Source organism: Madurella fahalii (assembly GCF_045866475.1).
Source record: "Madurella fahalii IFM 68171 DNA, scaffold_2, whole genome shotgun sequence".
Classification (NCBI taxonomy): domain Eukaryota; kingdom Fungi; phylum Ascomycota; class Sordariomycetes; order Sordariales; genus Madurella; species Madurella fahalii.
The window spans coordinates 1,885,952-1,906,173 of NW_027263972.1; the positions used below are offsets into that span (position 1 = coordinate 1,885,952).

Genomic DNA, 20,222 nt, shown 5'->3' on the forward strand with positions numbered 1-20,222 from the left:
GATTTCCGCATTCGGCCACCTAACGCAAACGCACAACTTCGCCTCCGGTTGCGGACCATTCCTGGCGGCCACGATATCCGCCGCGGTATCTATATGTGACCAAGGATCTGGCCGAATAGCTCAAGATATACCTTTACCAGATGCGGCAGCTGCTCCGGCAGCGGGAGTTTTGGGGATGCCCGCCTGGAAGGCCGTAACCCCAATAAACTGCAACCGGCGTCGCATGTAAAGATGGTACGGCATTAGGGACGGGAGGTGTGGGGATCCCCTACGTGCCAGTTGAATTCCGCGAATCCAAGGTAGGGGAAATCCAGGACTTTGCTACACAAGCCACATCGCGAGTGATAACATGATGAGACCACGACCTCTAACCTCGTGATGCTTCGTCGATCCTTAGGGCGTGGCTGAGGAGCTTGGGTGAGTCCAGGAAAAACTCAAGGTAGCCTCCATTCCCGCATGTGATGATCGGTTTGTCATGGTTCCAGCATGTTGTTGGGCGGCGGCAACTTCCTAGGTTCTTGACTGCCTGTGTCGCTGTGATGCTGTAGCCATGGCCGAAAAGGGTGGGGGGATTGTCCAGTAGTATTTTGTTAGAGGGCCGATGTTCCAGTTCCTAGGATCATCCCACCAGCACTCCACAAGTCCTTCGGTTTAAAGCTCCAAGGCATGACAGGGCGTTGGGAGGCACACAGCAAACCTGCCCTGTGTGAAGGCGAGCCAGAATGCGGCTTGGAGCAACATGAGCCAAGTCTCTCTTGCATTGCCCAGATTTGGCAATGTGACAACGGCTCGATCAATCAGCCATCAAGACCAGAAATCAGCGCCATGGAAATCAATAGGTCAAGGATGGAAACGGCACGCGCTAAGATAGCTCGATCAACAAAGCCCCCCCGAGGGCATTAGCGAACGCGCGCGTTATCGGGCTGCGTAAAGCGAAGGCGAATGTAAAGCCAAGTTTGCAGTTCCGGCCGTAGACTGCGTGGAGCAGAAGGTATCGTGTGGATGGCCTGGTACTGTACCATCTACCTGGATTCTGAACAGTGTCGTGCTGTGGAGGAAGGGCTAGGCTTGGCAGTGGCAGCGGCGGCCCGAGACATTGAAACGGGGACCCTGCGTGCGTTGATTGGTTTTTCCGCGCTTGATAAAAAAGCATTCCTAGATCAAAGCTGCACCTATGAGGTCGACAAGACGGTGCTGCTTTGTGAATGGGTGGAGGAGGCTGGAAGCTCATTCGCTCCTGGGTTCCGCAGGAGGGGTCTGGAGCTGCAGGAACACAGACAGAGGATATCCCCAACAAGCTTCACAGACCGGCAGATATGAAAAAGAATCGGAAAGTGGAGTGCCGAAGATTCTGAGACTCAAATTGGCGGACTGTTGATGCCGCTGCAAGTCGGCCCAGGATGGAACGCTGTTAAGCAAAGGAGAGCGAGGAGGAATTAGAGGTTAAAGGAGCGGAGCATTGACACGGAACAAAATGCGCCTGAGCAGATTTCCATACTACAATAACGGCAAAGTAGAACCCGGTTCGTGTTGGTGTAGGTTCAGCAAAACAGGAGACCTCGTCGAACCGCACCGAGAACGATGGGTATTGGTGCGACATCATGCCTACCCTCTGCATTTGGCAATCGGAACTGCGAATGGGATCAAACCCAGGAGTGATACCCGGTTGCTAGCGAAAACAATTCGTCATCAGACGGCCAGGATTGGACGTTTGGTCTTAGAAAACCAGACATGTGAAGTTGAAGTTTTGGAGATGAACAAGGATGAGGACGGATTCTGTTGGATGAGACCGTTGAGGCCCACAGCAGCCCGAAACTGGACCTTTATCTCACAGTGCGGTTTCTGCACGGTAGCGCTCAGCGCTCGCGCCATCAAACGCCCGCTCGTCCGTGGTGGGGCCACTGAACGTACAAGGCCTGTGCGACAACGGTCCAGTCTCACTAGGCAGGCAGCCATCGTGACTGAAACCCGGCGCAAAGGGAGCCGTTGACTGCTACACTAAGGTTTCCTTTGCGAATCAGAAAGCCTTTTTTTTTTTTTCTTTCTTTCAGCCTCAAGCGCCGAATTAGCAACCCTGGACGGCCTGTCAGCAGATTGTACGACGCTCGGCTGCCGACTAGCTTACGCGGGCCGTCTGATGCGCAGCGACCACCTAATAAGTAAGGTGGATGTCCAACGTCGCACAGCGGGAGGGGAGCGGTGCCCGGCCGGCGTCAACAGAGCTATGTAGTAGTTTCTGCAGCGGGGGTGCAGTGGAGAAACACGCCGAGCAACCCTACTCGACGCCCACCGGCCCTTGACGTCGCCGGGAATTGGGACAGCGTGTCGAGGCGTAAGAAAAATTGTCAGACGATATGCCCTACCGCATTGTCAGATATTACTTTACAGGTCTGGTTCGCCGGTCTCCATTCTCCCAGCTCATCCCGGCTTCCCGCCTAGGGTCCGCTGTACCCACGCCAGTGCTGCTGACAAGATGGCGATCCTCCACAATTGCTTCGAGAAGACGGAACGAATCTTGGCATCACTAGTGGTAGTCCTCACTGCCGTTCTCCGGAGAACACATGCCGTACACAGTACATGTACTCACGCACACACTAATAAGTCCGATTCTTCAGCTTTGGCAGGGGGGCCGTTGGTGCTCCCGGTCTCAAAGAGCCCATTGTATAGACAGTCTTTCCACTCGAGAATGACCAATCCTCAGCCGCCGATAGTGGTTCCGTGATGAAGGCATATGCGCTCCAAATACTCCGAAAATATGGCATGCGGCTCGATTGGAAAGAGCAGGCCACTTCGAACCGAATCCTGGCAAGGAGTGCCAACCGGCCACATACCCGGTTTGGCGTTGACAGCCACCCGGCATGTCTCCCATGAGCTTGGCCCTGTCTGGACCGGGGGCTCTCTGCAGTTAGATGTACGCCACACATCCCAAGTCATGGCCCCATGTCATGTATAAAGCACATCTCGCCACTCGACCTAGTTGCGCTTTCTCCCCCGACTTACACGCTCGCGCATACGTGTAATCGTATGAACACCCCCCTACAACAGGTTGGACAAGAAAACGTCCTTTTGATCTGCCAAGCTGTATAAGGGCCGCCCCTTTCCAACAACCTTTCTTCTTCAAGTCGCTTGACTGTCAGCGGGCAGTCGACAACTCACATCTCAACAAACCTTATTCAGACCTCAAGCAACAGTCCTGAACCCCCACACAACCCACACAACCACCATCACACTCTCACCATGTCTGGCAGCGGCGGTTTTTACAAGTACCGCTGCAAGTACTTTTACACGTACAACTGCCCCAACTGGGTCTATGCCAATGGCCACGCATGTCCCATGTGTCTTGTAAGTAGACACTGCGCCAGTCACCATTTTACACCCCCTTTCCTACTCCCTCCTTTCCGCTGCCCCTTGTCCCTCTTACCTATCATGCAGCTACTAACCCTATCAAAACCGACAGGCCGAAGGCCGTGAAGCAGCCGACACCCCGGCAATGGCGGCTTCTTCTTCTTCCGCAACGGCAAACCCCTGGCGCCAGTACCAGCACCACCACCACCATCCGCACCAGCAGACCGAGATCTGCGTGCCCCAGGCGTCGCACGGGACCCTCCGGTATACGGTCATGGAAGTGATCCCCACGGACGAGGGCAGCGGGCGGGCGTACTGGATTCTCCGCCAAAAGGTCATGGAACCCCCGCGGACCGTCATGATCAGCAGCTCCATGACGACGAGCGACACACCCAGGCCGGTCATGGCGCCGGCCACGGGGGTCTCGGGGATGGCCGGGATGGCTGGGATGGGGGTGCAGGTCGCCTACTAATTCTAATCTAAACCGATTTATGCGAGCTGATGGGGATTGTGGGGAGTTACGACCCTGGAATGCAGCGCTGCTTCTCTGTTTTCTGTCTGAGTTACGGTCCGGTACGGCTTTTCCTTTTCCTTTTGCTTTCTTCGCCCTTTTTTCTCCTTTTATTTTTTTATTTTCTAGATATACTCGGAACCACCCCTTCGCGATTTATACGAGATTGTGGGAGGCGCAGACAGGCACGGACAACCCAAAAATTCCGGTGGAAGGAAAAGATTGATACCAAACTTCTTTTGCAGCGCGTACCTGTTTGTTTCCCTTTCATGCGCGTCCTTTCGTGGTGGGGTGGTATTCTGCAATTCTGATGGACATGGGGAATTCTGCGGTTGCATGGGTGGCACGGGTAGGCATTGCAACCTGCTAGCTCGCGGCGCAGCGTGGTTCGCTGAGGAGGATTAGATTATCCTGGCTAGATTGCTATCACTGTCACTCTTGATTTGGTTGAGGTTTATTACGCAGGATCCCCCGAGTTGAGCGGGTATTCCTGGCCCGCCAAGTACTTCCATTGCTAATGCAGAGATGATGTGCGAATACGGTAGTACTGGGGCAGCGCTGACGGGTACGATTGCGAATGAGAATGAGAAGGTTGTTTCAAACATTGTTTGACATGGTCTGCGCCAGCAAGTCCTCTAAGCGAAGAGATGCTCAATACGGGCCACATGGCTCTCACCGGAGCTGACTACAAGTTGATATTGCGGGCTCGATACTGGCTGCTTTTTGGATGGATCGCGGCGCGAAGAGGAATTCATTTCGGCGAAGCAGATGCAGGACGTCTTGTCAAGTGTTTCAACACTCGAAGGCCGGCTATGGTCTTGCCATGGACGTAGGGAAGGCCCGGAACCGGAATCCTTGCCGCCGCGGACCACCTTCGGCATTTTACTCGATGACTCGAAGCACCGTGGTCGATTGGATTTGTAAAGAAAAGAAAAAAAAGGTCCGCGAATCATACAGTGGCCGGCTTCGTTCCACAGCTTCGTTCGCGTAGCTGGGAATTGGTGAGACAACCCCTCTTCAGGCCGATCTGGACGTCGCTCCCACATTTATATAAGACGGTCCCCGCTGGGCTACCCCATGGGTGAGAAAATAGGATCGGAGCTGGCGCGGGATTTATATGAAGTGATGCAATTTGCCCATGAGAAGCTGGTGGGATGGTCTTAGCTGCTGGACGACACACCATCAAGCCGTAATATTTCGCACATCGCACGTTGTCTGCAAGGTTGCTTCCGAGGACCACCTGGGAAACTGCTTAGTTTATCGGACTTTGCGGGCACGGGAAATATTACCTGCGACTTTCGAGAGCGAACATGGAAGCAAGGCACTAAGTCTTTAACCGGATTTAGCTTTCAAGGTCCTTAGGTACCTCGGGGCAAGCGATGGGCCCCCCATCCAGGACTTCTGCTGAAAAGGAGGAACCAGTCGTGGTTAATAAGGGCAAGTATACTATTGCAAACGAAAAATAACGATCCACCCTGAATCCGTCAAACTTGCTCAGGATGCGAGGCGGAGGTGGTGGGTGGGTGGGCAGATGGGGGGAGGGGTCAGAAGCGTATAATGCACAGTCCTCGAATGTTGGTCTCCGCAGGGGCATATTGACTGCCTTCTTTCGCTCATTCTAGCACAGTTAGCCGTGAGAAGCTCCAATGGCATCATGCATCGATCCTCTAATATTACTGGGCCTGCCTGCATGGCGCGATGAAAGGGGCAATGTTTCTGCATCTTGGGGAACTAGTGAGGTGACAACAAGCTCAGGCCATGCTGTTTCCACTTCGGGTACCCACCCGGAGCTGGCAGGGTTCGGCAACACCCGCCCCACACCTGGACTGTTTGAACTCTAACTACGTACTGCGCGCTAAGGCAGCGAACGACAAACGTTAGCCTAACGGCCGGCCGAGACCCGCCCCAGCTCACCTCAGGGCTGACCATAGCCGAGATAAACCTGGCTGATACGAACCCCAGGTCAACACAGACGGCGGCGGTGAATGAGTTTGACAGCCCAGCAAGGAATCGAGAGCCAGGGACATCGTATCCTACTATGGTACCATACGTGCATCCATAGCCTGTTTCTCTCTCGCGACCATTCCGGACAATGATTGAATCCATTCCAATGCAACACAACGACACGACTGCGCAATCCGCGTGGAGTGGGGCCTTCAAAAACAGAAGCCTTCCATGCTCCTTCTTGAATTCGAATGCTACGCTGATCCACGAGGAGGGAAAACAGAACCGACAAACCGAACAGATGCGCATACGTAACTGATGGACAATTGCAAACGAAACGAAACCAAACCAAACCAGTGCTAGCCTGCTGCGGCCCGGGTATGAACACCAGGGGAAAGAAACGCCAAACAGAATACACAAGAAGCCGCAATCGGCTTGCCCGCCGAGACAGCTTGCTTATTGCGCTTCTTTCCGCCTCCGCAGGCTGATCAGTATCCACCAATTCGTCTTGGCTCTCCTCGCTCGGGCCCTTTCATTAGCGAGAAACGGTTTAAACCGTTGCAAGGACATGCCCCCAAAGTAGTCAATTCATGGAACAAAAAACCACGTGGTTTCTCGGCGAACGGTTAATGATACGATCATCGGGGGAGGTGGGGAAGGGCGGGTGAGAGAAACAGACAGGGGGCCTGATGTTTCGGTTCCCACGATGCGCTGCACTGCACTGCACTGCATTGCACGGTTCGATTTCTTATGCACTGTGCGGGAGATCACGAACTGCAGACTCGAGTCGGGACCCCTCGCGCAACCCTACCGGCATGACTCGGTCAGCCGTGCATGCACAGTCCTTATTCATCTCCCCGTTCGGCAGAGGTCCGGGTCCTATGCTACCGGCTAGGTGTTCGCTGCGGGCAAGTGCGCGTTCCGGAGCGACGGAAAGGGAGTCCTGCCACACCCACACTGCCGTGCTGCCATGGTCGAATGATGATGACAGCCTCAAGCTGGAAACGAGATAGGGTAGGTGATCAGGCAATGGCGAGCTCCGAAACTTCAAGCATCTGATCCTGCCTCCCTTGCCAAGCCATCATGGAAATGACGGTGACGAGTTCAGCAAACGCATCCTCTCGAGCACGCAGTCTCTCCGTTCCATGGGGCTTGCCGTCGAGTCCACGGCGACAACATAGACACTGGCTTCCCCATCAGGACGGCAAGGGTTCTCAATCCACCTCCTAAACAACTCTCTCGAATCTTCGCCAGCGCGACTGCCGGCCCCGTCATCTACCACATTTACGTCCACCGGGGCCAGGTCAACGCCCGCACGCTGACTCCTCAGCGGCACTCTGCCGCGAAGCCGTTCGTCCAGCATGACCATGTCACTGACCCTGACCCTGCACTCGATGTACCAGTACTCATGGCCGTACAGCCCGGCGAGCTTGGTTCCCTGGTCTAGGATCTCTTTGAAGTTGCAGGTGCTATCAATGATGACGCTCCAGCCCTGTTTCATCGTGGCCTCAGCGAGCGCCCAGTCGAGACGGTAGGCCGACTTGGCGGCTTGCTCGAATGAGATGCCGCTATCGTCGTCAAGGAGGGTGGATTTGATGATGTCGTGGTCAATGACAACCGCGTGAAGGGCTTGCCCGAGCAGTTCAGCTGTCGTGGATTTTCCGGAGCCGGGGGCTCCTGACATTTGAATGAACAATCTCCTACGCGGTAGATGGGGACCCGACTCCAAGATATTATCGCAGCTCATCGTATCGGCAGAGGTTACGAGGGTTCACTGGGATGATATTGGTTTGGTCTTGGGAGTGAAAGGTGGCGTTTAAGTGCCCAACTTCGGTACACTCGTGGATCGCCCACCGCTTATCTGCAGCAACCAACGAGACGGGTTCTTGCACTAGCATCATGTATGCACTATGCAAATAGAAGGGTACGCTACATCATTAAAGCTCACTTAGCTGCTGTTCCGTCCCGCTACGCCGTTTGTCCTTCCCTCTCATGTTTGCGGGTTAGCATTAGGTACAGTAATCGGATAGGAAGGGGAGCACTTATCCTCGAAAAAGAGGGGCTGCCCTCCCGCCATTTCTGGAGAGAAGGCAACCAGGACCGCCCCCCGAATGGCTCGTCCATGTCCAACAGGTTGGCCTCGAACAGCAAAGCCCTCCGTGGAAACCCCGGAATCCGGACAAACGGGAGAGAGGCCACCCAGCGCCAGACAAGCCCGAAGCTTTGACTCCAACTCGAGATGGGTCCCGACCCTGGGCTCTCCCAACCCGCCGCCCTCAGCAAGGGTAACCATTTCGAAGCATTGGTTCTCAAACAGCCAACCGGATTCCAAACCGGTCAACCCCCGCAAGGTGCCACGGTCCTCTGCAACGGCAAACCCTCCAGTGGAAGCCCACCGTCGTTGATGCAGCCCCCTGTCAAAATCGGCAGCCAGAGGGACAACCTCGGATGTTGATGCGCCAACCCAGCCAGACCTTTCCGTGTGTTCGCACTGCCATCTGGGACTAGTTTTTGTTTCCTCTCCACTGCGAGCATCAAGAGACGTCTGCGCAAGGAGGGCGTTTCCGCACGGACAAAAGACATCCTCAAAAACCGCGCTGTCATCTCCAGCCAGTGCCTTGTTCAGGCCCAGCGGAGGGAGGGTGTGTCACGGAGACACGGGGCTTTTGGCGTCTCGTCGGACGTAGGACATAACCTACGAGGACGAGTTAATGCGCCTGGTCGGATCTCATGGTTTCATGACACGCGGGCATCTTAGGTAGCCACAACGCGGCACTGGGAGTTGGCTGAGTCGTGGGTGGCTCGATACGCATGCTAGAGAGGCGGAGCTCGAGGGTACCGAGAGCGTTTCAACACGGCGTGATAGTTATCATCCTCGACATCTCCGTGCGCGGCCTAGCAGCCCTCGCTCGCCGAGGCGATTCCTGCGAGGCAAGCCGCAGGCAGACGAGTGAAATGTGTCGGATGACCGTATGGGGCCGGAATTGCGCTCTCCCTCTCGCTCCGAAGCTGTTCCTGCATGGAGATAACAGCGGAAGGGAGCATGCAAGCAGGCAAGCTGCTCAGAATGTATCCGCCTAGCCCAGTGGTCGGACCAACATCGCCAGCACAATCCATCTTGACCAGAGTACCAGTTCCAGTGTCTCAATCCTGACGAGCGGCCTCGGGCCAGAGGCTCTTACCGTGTGGACTCATAGGAAGGACGGTCGCCCACCGTGATGGTGACTGGACCTCGTCCCACCGGTCCGCCCTCGCCGTCGCCGGATCAGCCAGTACCACTTTTCAGCGGCCAGCAGAGCTGCTCGTTTGATGACGGGGGCATAGAAAGCGGTCCGAATGACTATGAGCGCAAAACTTGATGAACCAAGGAATACTTAGGGTTAAGTTCCGAGACCAATTCACCCTGTGGGACTGGCTTGTCGAGCCGACAAGAAAATACCACAGCGATCCAAACGCGGCAAGCTTGAGTGGTTCCCGATACGGGATCGAAGCTGCGACGCACTGTGGTTTCCAATCCCAATGGGGCGGTCAGGACGACATTCCTTTCGGAAAATTGGAATCGGAGAACTGTGGGGAAGGCGTCATGCGTGGTGATGCGAAAGAAGCTGGCTAGGAAGACGCGTCGACACCGTGTTTGGGGCTTCAAGCTGTGTATCACGATATGGATTGACAGACGGCGTATCTCGAGCGGGCTTCCTAGGATGAGCGTGTATCGGGCCAAGGCGATTCCTGTCGGACATTACGAGGGCAGATTGGCGATTTGGAAAGTTGGGTAAAGTTGAAGGTGAGAGTAGGGGAAGCAGCGCGTGAGAGAAGTCGAGGACCGCGTCGGTGGCTTCTGTAGCCCGTGCGCACACCCCATTGGACCCACATCCTACCACTTCCGGATGAGAAGCTTCGCGAAGTCACGAGTTCGTCTTTCAACACCTTCTGTTCATTGACCTTTGGAGCACGTTAGTCGCGCTGGATTGGGGCAGGATATTTATTCGGTTAAACTTAGTATTGAAGGCTATTTCTTATACCAGGCTGGCTCACAAACTGATAAGGGCTCGAGGTCTCTCTGACATCACCCGGGCCCAACCCCATTTCTTCGAGCCCCTCTTACCAAATCCAGCCACAGGCAAATCTCGATTCAGCCATTCATCACTCATCACTCATCACTCATCACTCATCACTCATCACTCATCATTGCCGCCCCAGTCCCACAGGACCTCGGGATCATGGAGCAAAAGGCGCACGAAAAGAGCAGCCGCCAAAAGTTGATGGAGTCCATCATCGACCTTGGTGGCAAAGCATTTAGCCCCGAGAGGATCGAGGACTCGAAGCAACAGGCGAAATCTGAATTCGATGGCCTGATCCAGAAGTACGCAAGTTTATCGCACCACTGGCGTGCCATCTAGGTCTGACGGGACTCCCAGGACAAAGACGCTCAATCTTTTGGCAGCTCTCAACATCCTAGTTAGGCCAGGTCACGCCCCGCCATGGCTGCGCACCAAACTCATGGAGACGCTGACGCTTGTCCCTCTCCGCCCAGATGGCGTCAGGGCAACGTTAGAATTTGTCTTTGCGGTTCATCCGTCTAGCACCGTAAGAGTGTCCGAGGCTGCGGTTCCGCAGAAGAGAGGGGCAAATATTACTCACGAGTCCCTTAATGTCGCTAGTAGCCTGCTCTCTGCACCTCCAGCATCTGTGGCGCCCGAGACGTGGTATTCCGGCATCTCGCCACAGCTCCTGGTGCTACTTGATGGGGACGAGGGGCCAGAATTAATGAAAGCAGCCTCTTACATAATTGGATTTGGTATCTTGGGTCGGAAGGCATCAGGAGCTCCGGGTAGGCGGTGTCTTCCTTGCCCTTGGTCGCCGTGCTAACTCGCTCTCAAGGCACAGCCGGTTGGAAGCTCCTGGCAGACCCGATGTTAGACCACGTCAAGCCACACCCTGGGTCCCTGAACGAGGTAGGCACTGAGTCGGACGACGTTGTGGATCTAAGTAGAGACAAGATACTTGTCCATCATGGCGACCTGTCCACAGCGCTTCGTCGGCTACGTTCGCTGATCGTCTCACACCCGAACCCAGGGCTGTGCAAGCGGCTGCTCTCCCCTTTACTACTCCCTCTTTGGGCTCTGTCATCCTGGCATGATGCCCAGCCATCCGTCGCGGAGAACGTCTGCGCACCGGCACTGGAGCTTCTGAAAATCCATCTTAAATTGGTGTCCTCGCCCGAGGTATTCTTACTTCTAGTCAGGAACTTGGGCTACCGCGGGGGCTGTGACAAGCACAATCCTGAATGGGTTTACAAAACGATGGACCAAGGTCAGATTGCGATTGTGGATGCTCGGCAACCCATGAAGAACATTAGCGAGTCTGCGTACAAATTCACATTACAAGACTTCGACGTTAAGATCCCCAAGCTTCTGGACCTTGCCACATCATCTCTTTCTGACGCTGATATCTCGGCTGCCTTTCTGGAACTCCTCAAGAGGTGGATTAAGTCGTCCCGTAATCTCAAGGGACAGGATATTATAGTCAAACAGGATGAAGAAGCAGAAGACCCCCTAGTCCAGCTAGCAGAGATCAAAACCCTCCAAGCCATGATGGAGAAATTCCCGGACAAGCTCGCCGACCAGCCCAAACACATACTCGACCTCGTTAGCCAGATTCTCGCTGGCTTGGGGGATGGCTTTGACGACGAAGAGGTCATCGGGGTGGCTCTTAGCCTCCTAAACATGATCATCACCACCCCTGGCTTCCAAAAAACAAGAGTCGCCGCAGGCACCCTCTCCCTCATCGAGACCTCCTTAGGCCGACTCTCCGAGCAAACCGTCTCCACAGACGTGTCGCAAACGGCCAACAATCTCCGCCTCCTTCTTCTATACCGCGACCAAGTCGAAGACACCACCACGGCTACCAGCTCGCCCACCTCACGCCAGATCGAAGACCGTAAAACCTACAACCTCGCCATATCCTACATCTCCCAACCGGACTCCCCTCCCCCCGTCCGCTCCGAAGGCCTCAACCTCATAGCCACCCTCATCACCTCGCAGTCCCCCATCCTCGACATCCCGGGCATCCTCATCCTCCTCTCGTCCCTAATCATCGACTCGGACGAGTACATCTACCTTCGCATCATCAAGCTCTACACCCTCCTCGCCGACAAGCACCCGCGCGCGGTGACCACGGAGCTGGTCGACCACTTCCTCGACGCGAAGGAGACCTACCCCGTCGACTCGCGCCTCCGGTTCGGGGAGGCCCTGCTGCAGGTGATTCAGCGAATGGGGGAGACGTTCACGGGCACTGTGGCGGAGCATGTCGGGAACGCGCTGCTCTCGGTAGCGGGGAGACGGGGCCGCCGGCCCAAGACGGAGGCGAGGCAGGAGCGGGAGAGGCGTGCGCAGGAGAGGATGAACCGCGAGGCCGACGAGGTCTGGGGCGGTAAGGTGCCCGATTTCAGTGACCCGCTATCTAAAGAGGAGAGGGTGAGGAACGAGGTGCTGGAGAGGATCGTGGAAGGGTGGGAGAGCAAGCGGGGCAGTGAAGATGTGCGGGTTAGGGCGTCGGCACTGTCGGTCTTGGGCGCTGCTGTGGAGAGTCATGTCGCTGGGTTAGGCCAGGGGGTTGTCACGGCCGGGTTGGACTTGTGTGTGGCTGTGTTGCAGCTGGAGAGGGAGGTTGAGAAGGGAATACTAAGGCGCGCGGCGGTGTTGTATGTGATGAGCTTTGTGAGAGCGCTGGAGGGGGCGAGGAGGAGTGGGAGGAGGTTGGGGTTCGGGTTTGGGAGGGAGGCGCAGGAGGATGTGATGCGGACGCTGAGGTATGTGGCCGAGACTGATGAGGATGGCCTGGTGGTGCAGCATGCGAGAGATGTGGTGGAGAGTTTGGAGAATTGGCAGGTTGTGAGGCTGCTACCGGAGGACGGCGAAAGTAGAGCGCACGGCGTGCTGGGTGCTGATGGGGGATTGACGAAACTGGCTGGGCTGCAGGTTGATCCCGGGAGCTCTACTCCTCTTCGAAGTGGTCAAAGACCGAGGCCGAAGATTGAGGAGATCGAGTAGTTGGTTAGCTTCGAACAGGCCACCGGCAAGTTGCTTTGGATGAGACGATCCGGCGCAATCAGTCCATTTTTGGGATTTGCCTTCTTCTGCCATTGTTGACATTCCAGCGGCTTCAAGTTATAGGGGAGACCTAAATATAACATAAGTGGTGTCGGTAGCTGCAGGGACCCTCGATGTCTGCTGCATACTTGGTATTCTGTGGTGCTTCTCAGGGGCCGCCAAGGGGTGATTGACAGGGGTAGGGTACAAGCTTTGATGGTCGTCGCGGTAGGCCCGTGACAGCGCGTTAACTACTTTAATGGCACCTGTCAGAACACGCCTACCCCAACCTCCGCGTCCACCGCGACCTCACCAACCCCTACACCAATTGAGGAAGAGATTGTGACAATGGCTCCTCGGAGGGAGGTACTCGACTCCGACGACGATGGCAGCGACTTTGGCGAGGGCGCCGACTTTGTAGATGCCAACTCAGATCATGCGGACGAATTACCCCGCGACAAGCCCCACGACGCGTCTCTCAACACCAGCACAGACTCGACCGATCCATCCTTCTTCCAGCGCCTCTACGACCAACAGCAAGCCGCTGCCACTATCGACTCTGCTGACGGACAAGAAACTATTCCCGATACGGCACCGCCCGAGGCCACTGCCTCAACATGGACCAACGTATCTTCAGCTCCCCCTGCCGGACAAAAGCCTCCGGCCGAGGATCTCTCGTCGCTCACCTGCGTCACCGATCCGGCCCTGACAAGTCGCAAGTTAAAGAGATCCCATGGAGACCGCCAGTTGGAGGTGATCGACTTGACGGATATCACTACACCGAGGAAAGAAGCCGCAAGCAGGAAGAGCGATGTGTGGGATTTGCCGAGCACGACCAGGTCACAAACAACCACGAGGATGCATGGGAAGCGGAAGAGCACCGGACAGCAGCCTAGTCCGCAACAGGAAGAAACATCTGGTATGCCGCCGACCCAAGACCCGTATGACTTTCCCGATTCGACACCACAAACCAGGAAAAAGGCCAAACGTGGCACCCCACCCACCTCCGAAAGCCCCGTGATGCTCATACCATCGGAGGAGGCAATCAGTTCAGACGGCCGGACGCGGAGAGGTCGAGGGAGGAATGGCGGCTCCAGCCTTGGCTCTAGCATACCGGACACCGCTCCACAACTGTATATCGCCCCGAGCACCTTGACGGCGAGCCAAAAGCAGGAGTACAGGATGGTCAGTCTGTCGTCTGACGCTGTGCCGGAAACTTTTGAGCAGTCATTACCTACCCAGCCATTCACAGCTGGAGAGGTGTACAAGTCCAGTGGGGTTACGACAGTTGCTTATCCCACACCCAGCCGCATTGGTTCGTCGAGGCGGCCACCCGGGTCGATCGATGGTCTATGCGATGATGTTGTCGCTACGGCGCCCACGGGTCAAGACACAGAGCACCAGGTTAGTTTATTCACTAACACTTGGCCGTAAGATTCACTGACGACGTGATAGCAGTCGTCGCCAGACATTTTAACCGATATGTCGACCACCGCCAACGTGAAGGCCAAGAAGGGGAGGACAAAGGTCGTCTCGTCTATAAACCTGGGCTCCTCCGAGATAGACCCTCCCATCTCAACACGCAAGACAAGGAAGCGAAGAATTGTTGATGAAGAGGACGAATTATGGAAGATAGGCCCATTAGGAAGTGAAAAGGGAGATGATACCTCCCCGCCGCAAGCCCCCAATGACGGAAATTCGGCAACATACCCAGAGTCGGCGGCAAACGATCAGACATATACTCTCGACGTCCAGCCAAGCACTCCAGCACCTGCCGCCGCAACCCAGAAGAAAAGAGGCCGCAAGAAGAAAGCCACCCAAACCCAGGAACCTCCCCTTAATCCCCTTGACCCGACACCCCAAGCGGCGGAAGTCTGTTCTGAGCCTGCCCCTGAGCCGGTCCGGCCGCCAGCCAAGCGAAAGCGCGGCCGGCCACGTAAGCCAGAGCCCACCCCCAAAGTAACAGCAGCATCAGCATCTCCCCTAGCACATTCTCCCCAAGAACAACCGTACCCAGAGCCCGAAGCTTCAGGAGAACAACAGCCATTGTCCGAACTTCCCCACAATTCTCAACCGCAGCCAGGATCACAGTCCCTTGACCTCATGAGGGACAACGGCGGTGACGACGACGAGAGCAAAGAGAACACCCCGCCTGCAGCGCCCGAAATGAATATCAAGCACGTTGTCGATAACCAGGACAAGGGGAATGTGAAGGAAGAGAAGGAGGAACAGAAACATGAGGAGCCTATCAGTACCAAACCAGGCGTTGTTGGCACTGCAAAGCAAGATCAGAAAAGGCCTCCTCAGAAGGTCCAATATCGCGTGGGACTAAGCAAACGGTCGCGAATCGCGCCGCTCTTAAAGTCGCTGAAGAAACCATGAGGCAATGGCGGGATGGAATAAGAGATGCGAATTCTGTGCTTCTTTTGGTGTTGACGGACGGATTGAGACTTGCATTGGCTGGCGGGATGGCGGCTGTGGTTGACTTTGCTTTGCTGGTGCGCGGATACCCGGCGTGGCTTGCTTGCTTCACATTGGGTGGCTTTCCTTTTTGATTGCATGGGTGAACATTTATTTCGTCTTGCCAATTGTGAGGTTTCAAGAGTGAGGGGGGAGGGGCCTCGCTTGAGGTAAGGGTTGTGATTTGACTAGGCAACGGAGCATATTATTACGGCAGAGAGCAAGATTTGCTTAGACGACGCAAGCAATGATGCATCACCAATCCTCGTTACCCAGACAAGGTGCCCCTTTATTTTATGTATGGCCGGGACCACTATGTATCTCCGCTGCTTCGGCCTTTCCCGCTTTCGCCATCTACACCCCGTCACCCATCCGGCTCAGTAATCCCCAGCCCAACCAACACAATTGTCGCCACATCCATCACCACCACCAACAGCCAGAGCAACCACGCGATCCCCGCAGTCAGCCAATGGTTCTTCATATCCACCGTACCCGTCGCCGCTCCGTCCTCAGCGGGTACACCCATATACTTCGACCGCCCCGTATAGTAAATCAACGGGAACGTGATCGAAACCAGCGCGATCGCCAGCAGGTAGTTACAGGCCACCAGGGCGCGGGACAAGCCGTCTTTCCCGACCGCGAGCGCGATGACCAGGGCGGGGACGATGGCGACGCACCGCGTGAGCAGGCGGCGCAGGAACGGCGACAGGCGGAGGTCGAGCGCGCCCTCCATGACGATCTGGCCCGCGATGGTCGAGACGACGCCGGCGCTGACGCCCGAGAAGAGCAGCGAGACGGCGAAGAGCACGGCCGCGGCGGGCGCGACGGCCGTGCGGAAGAGGTCGTACAGGTCGTACAGGTCGTCGCTCACTTCCTGCTCCACGCCGCCGCCGCCGCCGTCCGCGTCGTAGAAGGCCGTGCCCGCGATGATGACCAGCGCCGAGTTGACGAAGACGGCCACCACGAAGAGGGTCACGCAGAGCTCGGCGATCGAGTACCCCAGGCAGGAGCGGATGGCGCGCAAGGAGGGGCGGTACGGGCGGAGGCTAGAGGCGGAGCTGGCGGCGGAGTTGTCGTGGGGGTTGGCGGCGGTGGTGTTGCTGCTGGGGGCTAGGATGGCGCTGTGTTTGGCGTCGTAGTCGTAGAGGCGCGAGCGCGGCAGGGCGGTGCCGACGTACAGTGCGTGGGGCATCAGCGTGCCGCCGAGGATGGCGCACATCTCGTAGAGGCCCGTGTCGACGAAGACTTCGCGTGAGGGGACGAAGCCGCGGAAGACTTGGCCGACGGGGGCCGTCACCATGGAGAGGGCTACGCAGAGAGTGATGAAGACGGCTGCGACGAGGATGGAAACGAAGATCTCGAAGGCGCGGATCCGGCGGAGCTCGCCGGTCGGGGTGTAGAAGAGGAGGATGAGGAGCGTGTCGACGACGGATAGCACGCATGCTGCTGGGAGCGGGAGGCCGGGGATGAGAATGTTGAGGGCGATGGCTTGGCCGATGACTTGACCCAGATCGGTGGCTATGATGCTAGCTTCGGCGATCACGTAGATGATCAACTCGAACCATCTGGGAAGATAGTGGTGGTTGAGCTGGGCAAGGTCGAGGCCCGTGACAGTGCCCAGCTTAACACAGAGTGACTGGCAGTTTCTTATTAGCCTCTCCAGGGGTCTGCTGGGACACTGGTAGTACCTGACGTAGATGGCAATGACGTTCGAGACCAGGATCATGAAAAGCAACCTATACTGGAACGAACTGCCAGACGCAATCGCCGTCTGATAGTTGTCTGGGTCAACATAGGCGACGCTGATGATAGCGCCCGGGCCAAGGAATTTGAAGAATGTCCATATCTTGGACCCAACCGAGTCCGCGTCGGCCGGTGGAGGGGGGGAACGGTGCCGGTAGACAGGAGGCCGATGTCCGCTCTCCGGCCCTAGTCCGATCCAACCCCTAAGGTCGGCAACCCACCGTTGCTGGGCGGGTTCGCTGTGGACTGAGGGCGACACCTCTGCGTGCATAACCTCCTTCTTGCCCACGTCAATATCGCGTGCCGCTGATGGGTGAGGCGTAGCCTCCCCGATGACAGGGTACACAGGGCTAGCCATGTCTCTGATCCGACACGCGCCCGTGGTCCGGTTTCTCCGATCTTCATAGGTCGATACTCTCTCGACACTAGACTGACGAGGAGTTCCTGAGCGGTTACAGATGCAAGCCAACACAAAGCACACAATCAGCGGGTTCAGGCCAGTTGCGGGGTATCGGGAACGGCCCGCCAATATATGAAGCAGTGGGAACCGTATGGTCCTGTGCCCATGGGGGGCGGCCGGCAGAGAGAAGATAGCGCATGGTGCTTCCATCCGATAGCCATGGCGGCCACATGTCGCGGGCGGAGGTGACCTCCTAGGAGAGCAATTCCGGCTGCCGCGTCTGGCGCGAGCGATATACCCTTGCGATTACAACCTCTATCACGAACGGGATGCTGCCGGCCCCGCGTCGAGCGGGGAGACGCCGGAGGCGGGGAATACATGGGCGAGCCCCGGGCTAAGGGGTGCCATCTCCGTGATCAGGCCGGGACAGGACTGAAGTACTGCATGCGTAAAGAGTCAGCAAAGGAGAATGGCCGGGGCTGGTAACCAGTCACAAGTAACGAACCTAGCCAAACGTGATCGGAATTATTGAGTGGTCAGCTCAGCACGACTGGCCGCCTGCGAGCTTCGATGCATTGGTCGTAGCTTGCAGATGCATTGACCGACGATGCAACCTTCCTGGGTATGCTGATGGCAGATGGTCTGCAATTCCCTGTCAGAATGCTAATTCCTTAAAATCGAGGGAGATCACAATGTTGCAAGTTTATTTTCCCGGATTTTGGGGGAGCAGAGGACCGAGGATAGGCGGGCTTGCAACTCGAGATAACTTAAAAAGACTTTGAAGCCTCATAAACCTTCCCTGACAGCGCTAATCGACACCCACAAACCCCCACGCGCTAAGCAACGTAGTGAATTCTTTCGGTTGTCCCCGCGTACCACCAGCTGGTACGTACCTTGGTACTGTTACATGCCCGAACTCCGAAAAGGTGTCTATATCTTACAACCCTCGGGCTGAAACTCCTTTCTCGATTCTAGTCCGCCTGTCGAGTTTCTTTATTCAGGTAAAAATGAAAATGGAAAACAAGAAAAGAAAGGAAAATAGTCTGTGCAATCGTGTATTACGGGACCAGGATTCGTACCAACTCTCGGTGCAGCACACCGAACAAGGGGCCTGCAGCTTCCTGATGCTAGTGGCGCCCTTATGCACCACATAAGCGTAAACCGCCTGTCCTGTCAGTTTTGGCGGTCAACTTGACTTTGATACTCGTCATCCGACTTTCCGATCAAAAGCTGAATCCACCGATTGGCAATGCTTGCCAATAGATAGCCCGATCTGAGACAGCCCGAGTCCAGAGTGTGGCGGCCTTGGTTTTACAACCGTGGAGTTGTGGAACAAGACATTCAGAGTCGCCCACCATGCCGAGTGCCGACATCCTTGTGTTTAACATCGCGTCTTTCATTGCTGGTCTGTTTCTCCTCGAATATGGCGCCGACAAGTTCGTGGATCACACAGCCATTGTCGCAAAGCGCCTCAATGTTTCGCCAACGCTCATTGGACTGCTCACTTGCGGTGCTGAGTGGGAGGAGGTATGTGATGTCTACTGCGTTGAACTTCAGATAGGGTCGCTAACTGCGTTAGCTTATCGTGATTATCGTCGCCTTGAGCCAGAAGAACTCGAACCTGGCTCTTGGGAGCCTGGTTGGCTCGTCAATAGCCAACATCCTTTCCTCGTTCTCATTAGGCCTCCTGTTCATCAAAAAAACCGAGTTCGACCGCAGCTCCAAGATTTACAGCAGCGTCCTCCTCGTAGTTACCTCGTTGTACCTGACTCTCCTCGCCACCTTCAAGTCGATTCCGATGTGGGTCGCAGGTTCGCTGCTGGTAGCGGCCTTTGTCATTTACATTGCATCCGTGGCATCCCTCATCTACCGGGGCACTCTCACAGCTCCCGAGAGCGATTCAGATAGCGACAGTGATAGCGGGAGCGAGAGCGAGAGCGAGAGCGATGATTATGACAACGACACCGGCGGTGACAGCGACAGCGATAGGGATATGAGTAACCCTGGCCACTCAGGGACCCGGAACTCTCTAGCGGACGAAGAAAGAGGCCATCAGCTCGGCCTGCTCAAGAAATCCAAGCCCAAGGAGAAGCAAGCCGTCAGAGTCAGAATGTCCAGCAAACCAAAGGTCATGCAACCAAAACGGAGCGTCCGCCTGGCGAAGCCAATGCACCGCCACCTCCTCCACCTGACAGTCGGCGTCATCGCCCTGATACTGTCTAGCTACATTATCGCCCATAGCGCATCCACGATCGGCGCGGAGCTATCGCTGTCCGGGACTGTGGTCGGTACCACCATCGTGTCATTGGCGACTACCATCCCCGAGAAATTTGTTGCCGTCTTAGGAGGTGTCAGGCATCAGCCGGAGATCCTGGTGGCTAATACCGTCGGGTCCAACATCTTTCTGTTTACGCTCTGTGGAGGGATTCTGTTTCTCTGTGGGGATGCCAGCGAGTTGGAACTCGACCTCAGTTTGTTTGAGATGTTGGTGACGTGGCTAGCCGCAGCGGTTATCCTTGGTATCGTTTTAGTAGGGGGGAGGAGGTGGATGGGTGGTGTGATGATTGCTCTTTATCTTGGGTTTTTGGTTACCGAGTTCGTGAACGGTCGTACGGTTGACGAGGACTGAAAGTCCGCATAGGGCACGCAGTCGACACTTAGAAATTTGCGAAGTTACTGCTCTATCATCTTGGAGGAACTCTGCTGTAAGCGATGGCGCGGTTAAGGT

General features: G+C 56.0%; 6 protein-coding genes across 6 annotated transcripts; 4 read left to right on the forward strand and 2 right to left on the reverse strand.

The window, feature by feature from the left end:
- Positions 1-3,237: 3,237 nt before the first annotated feature.
- MFIFM68171_03306 (uncharacterized protein) lies at positions 3,238-3,817 on the forward strand (the record flags this gene model as incomplete). The annotated part of the gene is made up of 2 exons (XM_071058727.1): positions 3,238-3,342; positions 3,458-3,817. 2 exons carry the CDS (start codon positions 3,238-3,240, stop codon positions 3,815-3,817), a joined length of 465 nt encoding a protein of 154 aa, XP_070914828.1.
- A 3,064-nt stretch (positions 3,818-6,881) lies between these two features.
- MFIFM68171_03307 (Zeta toxin domain-containing protein) lies at positions 6,882-7,547 on the reverse strand (the record flags this gene model as incomplete). Its single annotated transcript, XM_071058728.1, has 1 exon — positions 6,882-7,547. The coding sequence occupies one exon, from the start codon at positions 7,545-7,547 to the stop codon at positions 6,882-6,884; it is 666 nt and encodes a 221-aa protein (XP_070914829.1).
- A 2,473-nt stretch (positions 7,548-10,020) lies between these two features.
- Positions 10,021-12,852, forward strand: MFIFM68171_03308 (Protein required for cell viability; the record flags this gene model as incomplete). Its single annotated transcript, XM_071058729.1, has 3 exons — positions 10,021-10,163; positions 10,219-10,631; positions 10,682-12,852. 3 exons carry the CDS (start codon positions 10,021-10,023, stop codon positions 12,850-12,852), a joined length of 2,727 nt encoding a protein of 908 aa, XP_070914830.1.
- A 387-nt stretch (positions 12,853-13,239) lies between these two features.
- On the forward strand, positions 13,240-15,273 carry MFIFM68171_03309 (AT hook domain-containing protein; the record flags this gene model as incomplete). Its single annotated transcript, XM_071058730.1, has 2 exons — positions 13,240-14,295; positions 14,347-15,273. The coding sequence occupies 2 exons, from the start codon at positions 13,240-13,242 to the stop codon at positions 15,271-15,273; spliced, it is 1,983 nt and encodes a 660-aa protein (XP_070914831.1).
- A 442-nt stretch (positions 15,274-15,715) lies between these two features.
- MFIFM68171_03310 (uncharacterized protein) lies at positions 15,716-17,452 on the reverse strand (the record flags this gene model as incomplete). Its single annotated transcript, XM_071058731.1, has 1 exon — positions 15,716-17,452. One exon carries the CDS (start codon positions 17,450-17,452, stop codon positions 15,716-15,718), a length of 1,737 nt encoding a protein of 578 aa, XP_070914832.1.
- A 1,398-nt stretch (positions 17,453-18,850) lies between these two features.
- Positions 18,851-20,123, forward strand: MFIFM68171_03311 (uncharacterized protein; the record flags this gene model as incomplete). Its single annotated transcript, XM_071058732.1, has 2 exons — positions 18,851-19,021; positions 19,074-20,123. The coding sequence occupies 2 exons, from the start codon at positions 18,851-18,853 to the stop codon at positions 20,121-20,123; spliced, it is 1,221 nt and encodes a 406-aa protein (XP_070914833.1).
- Positions 20,124-20,222: the final 99 nt, after the last annotated feature.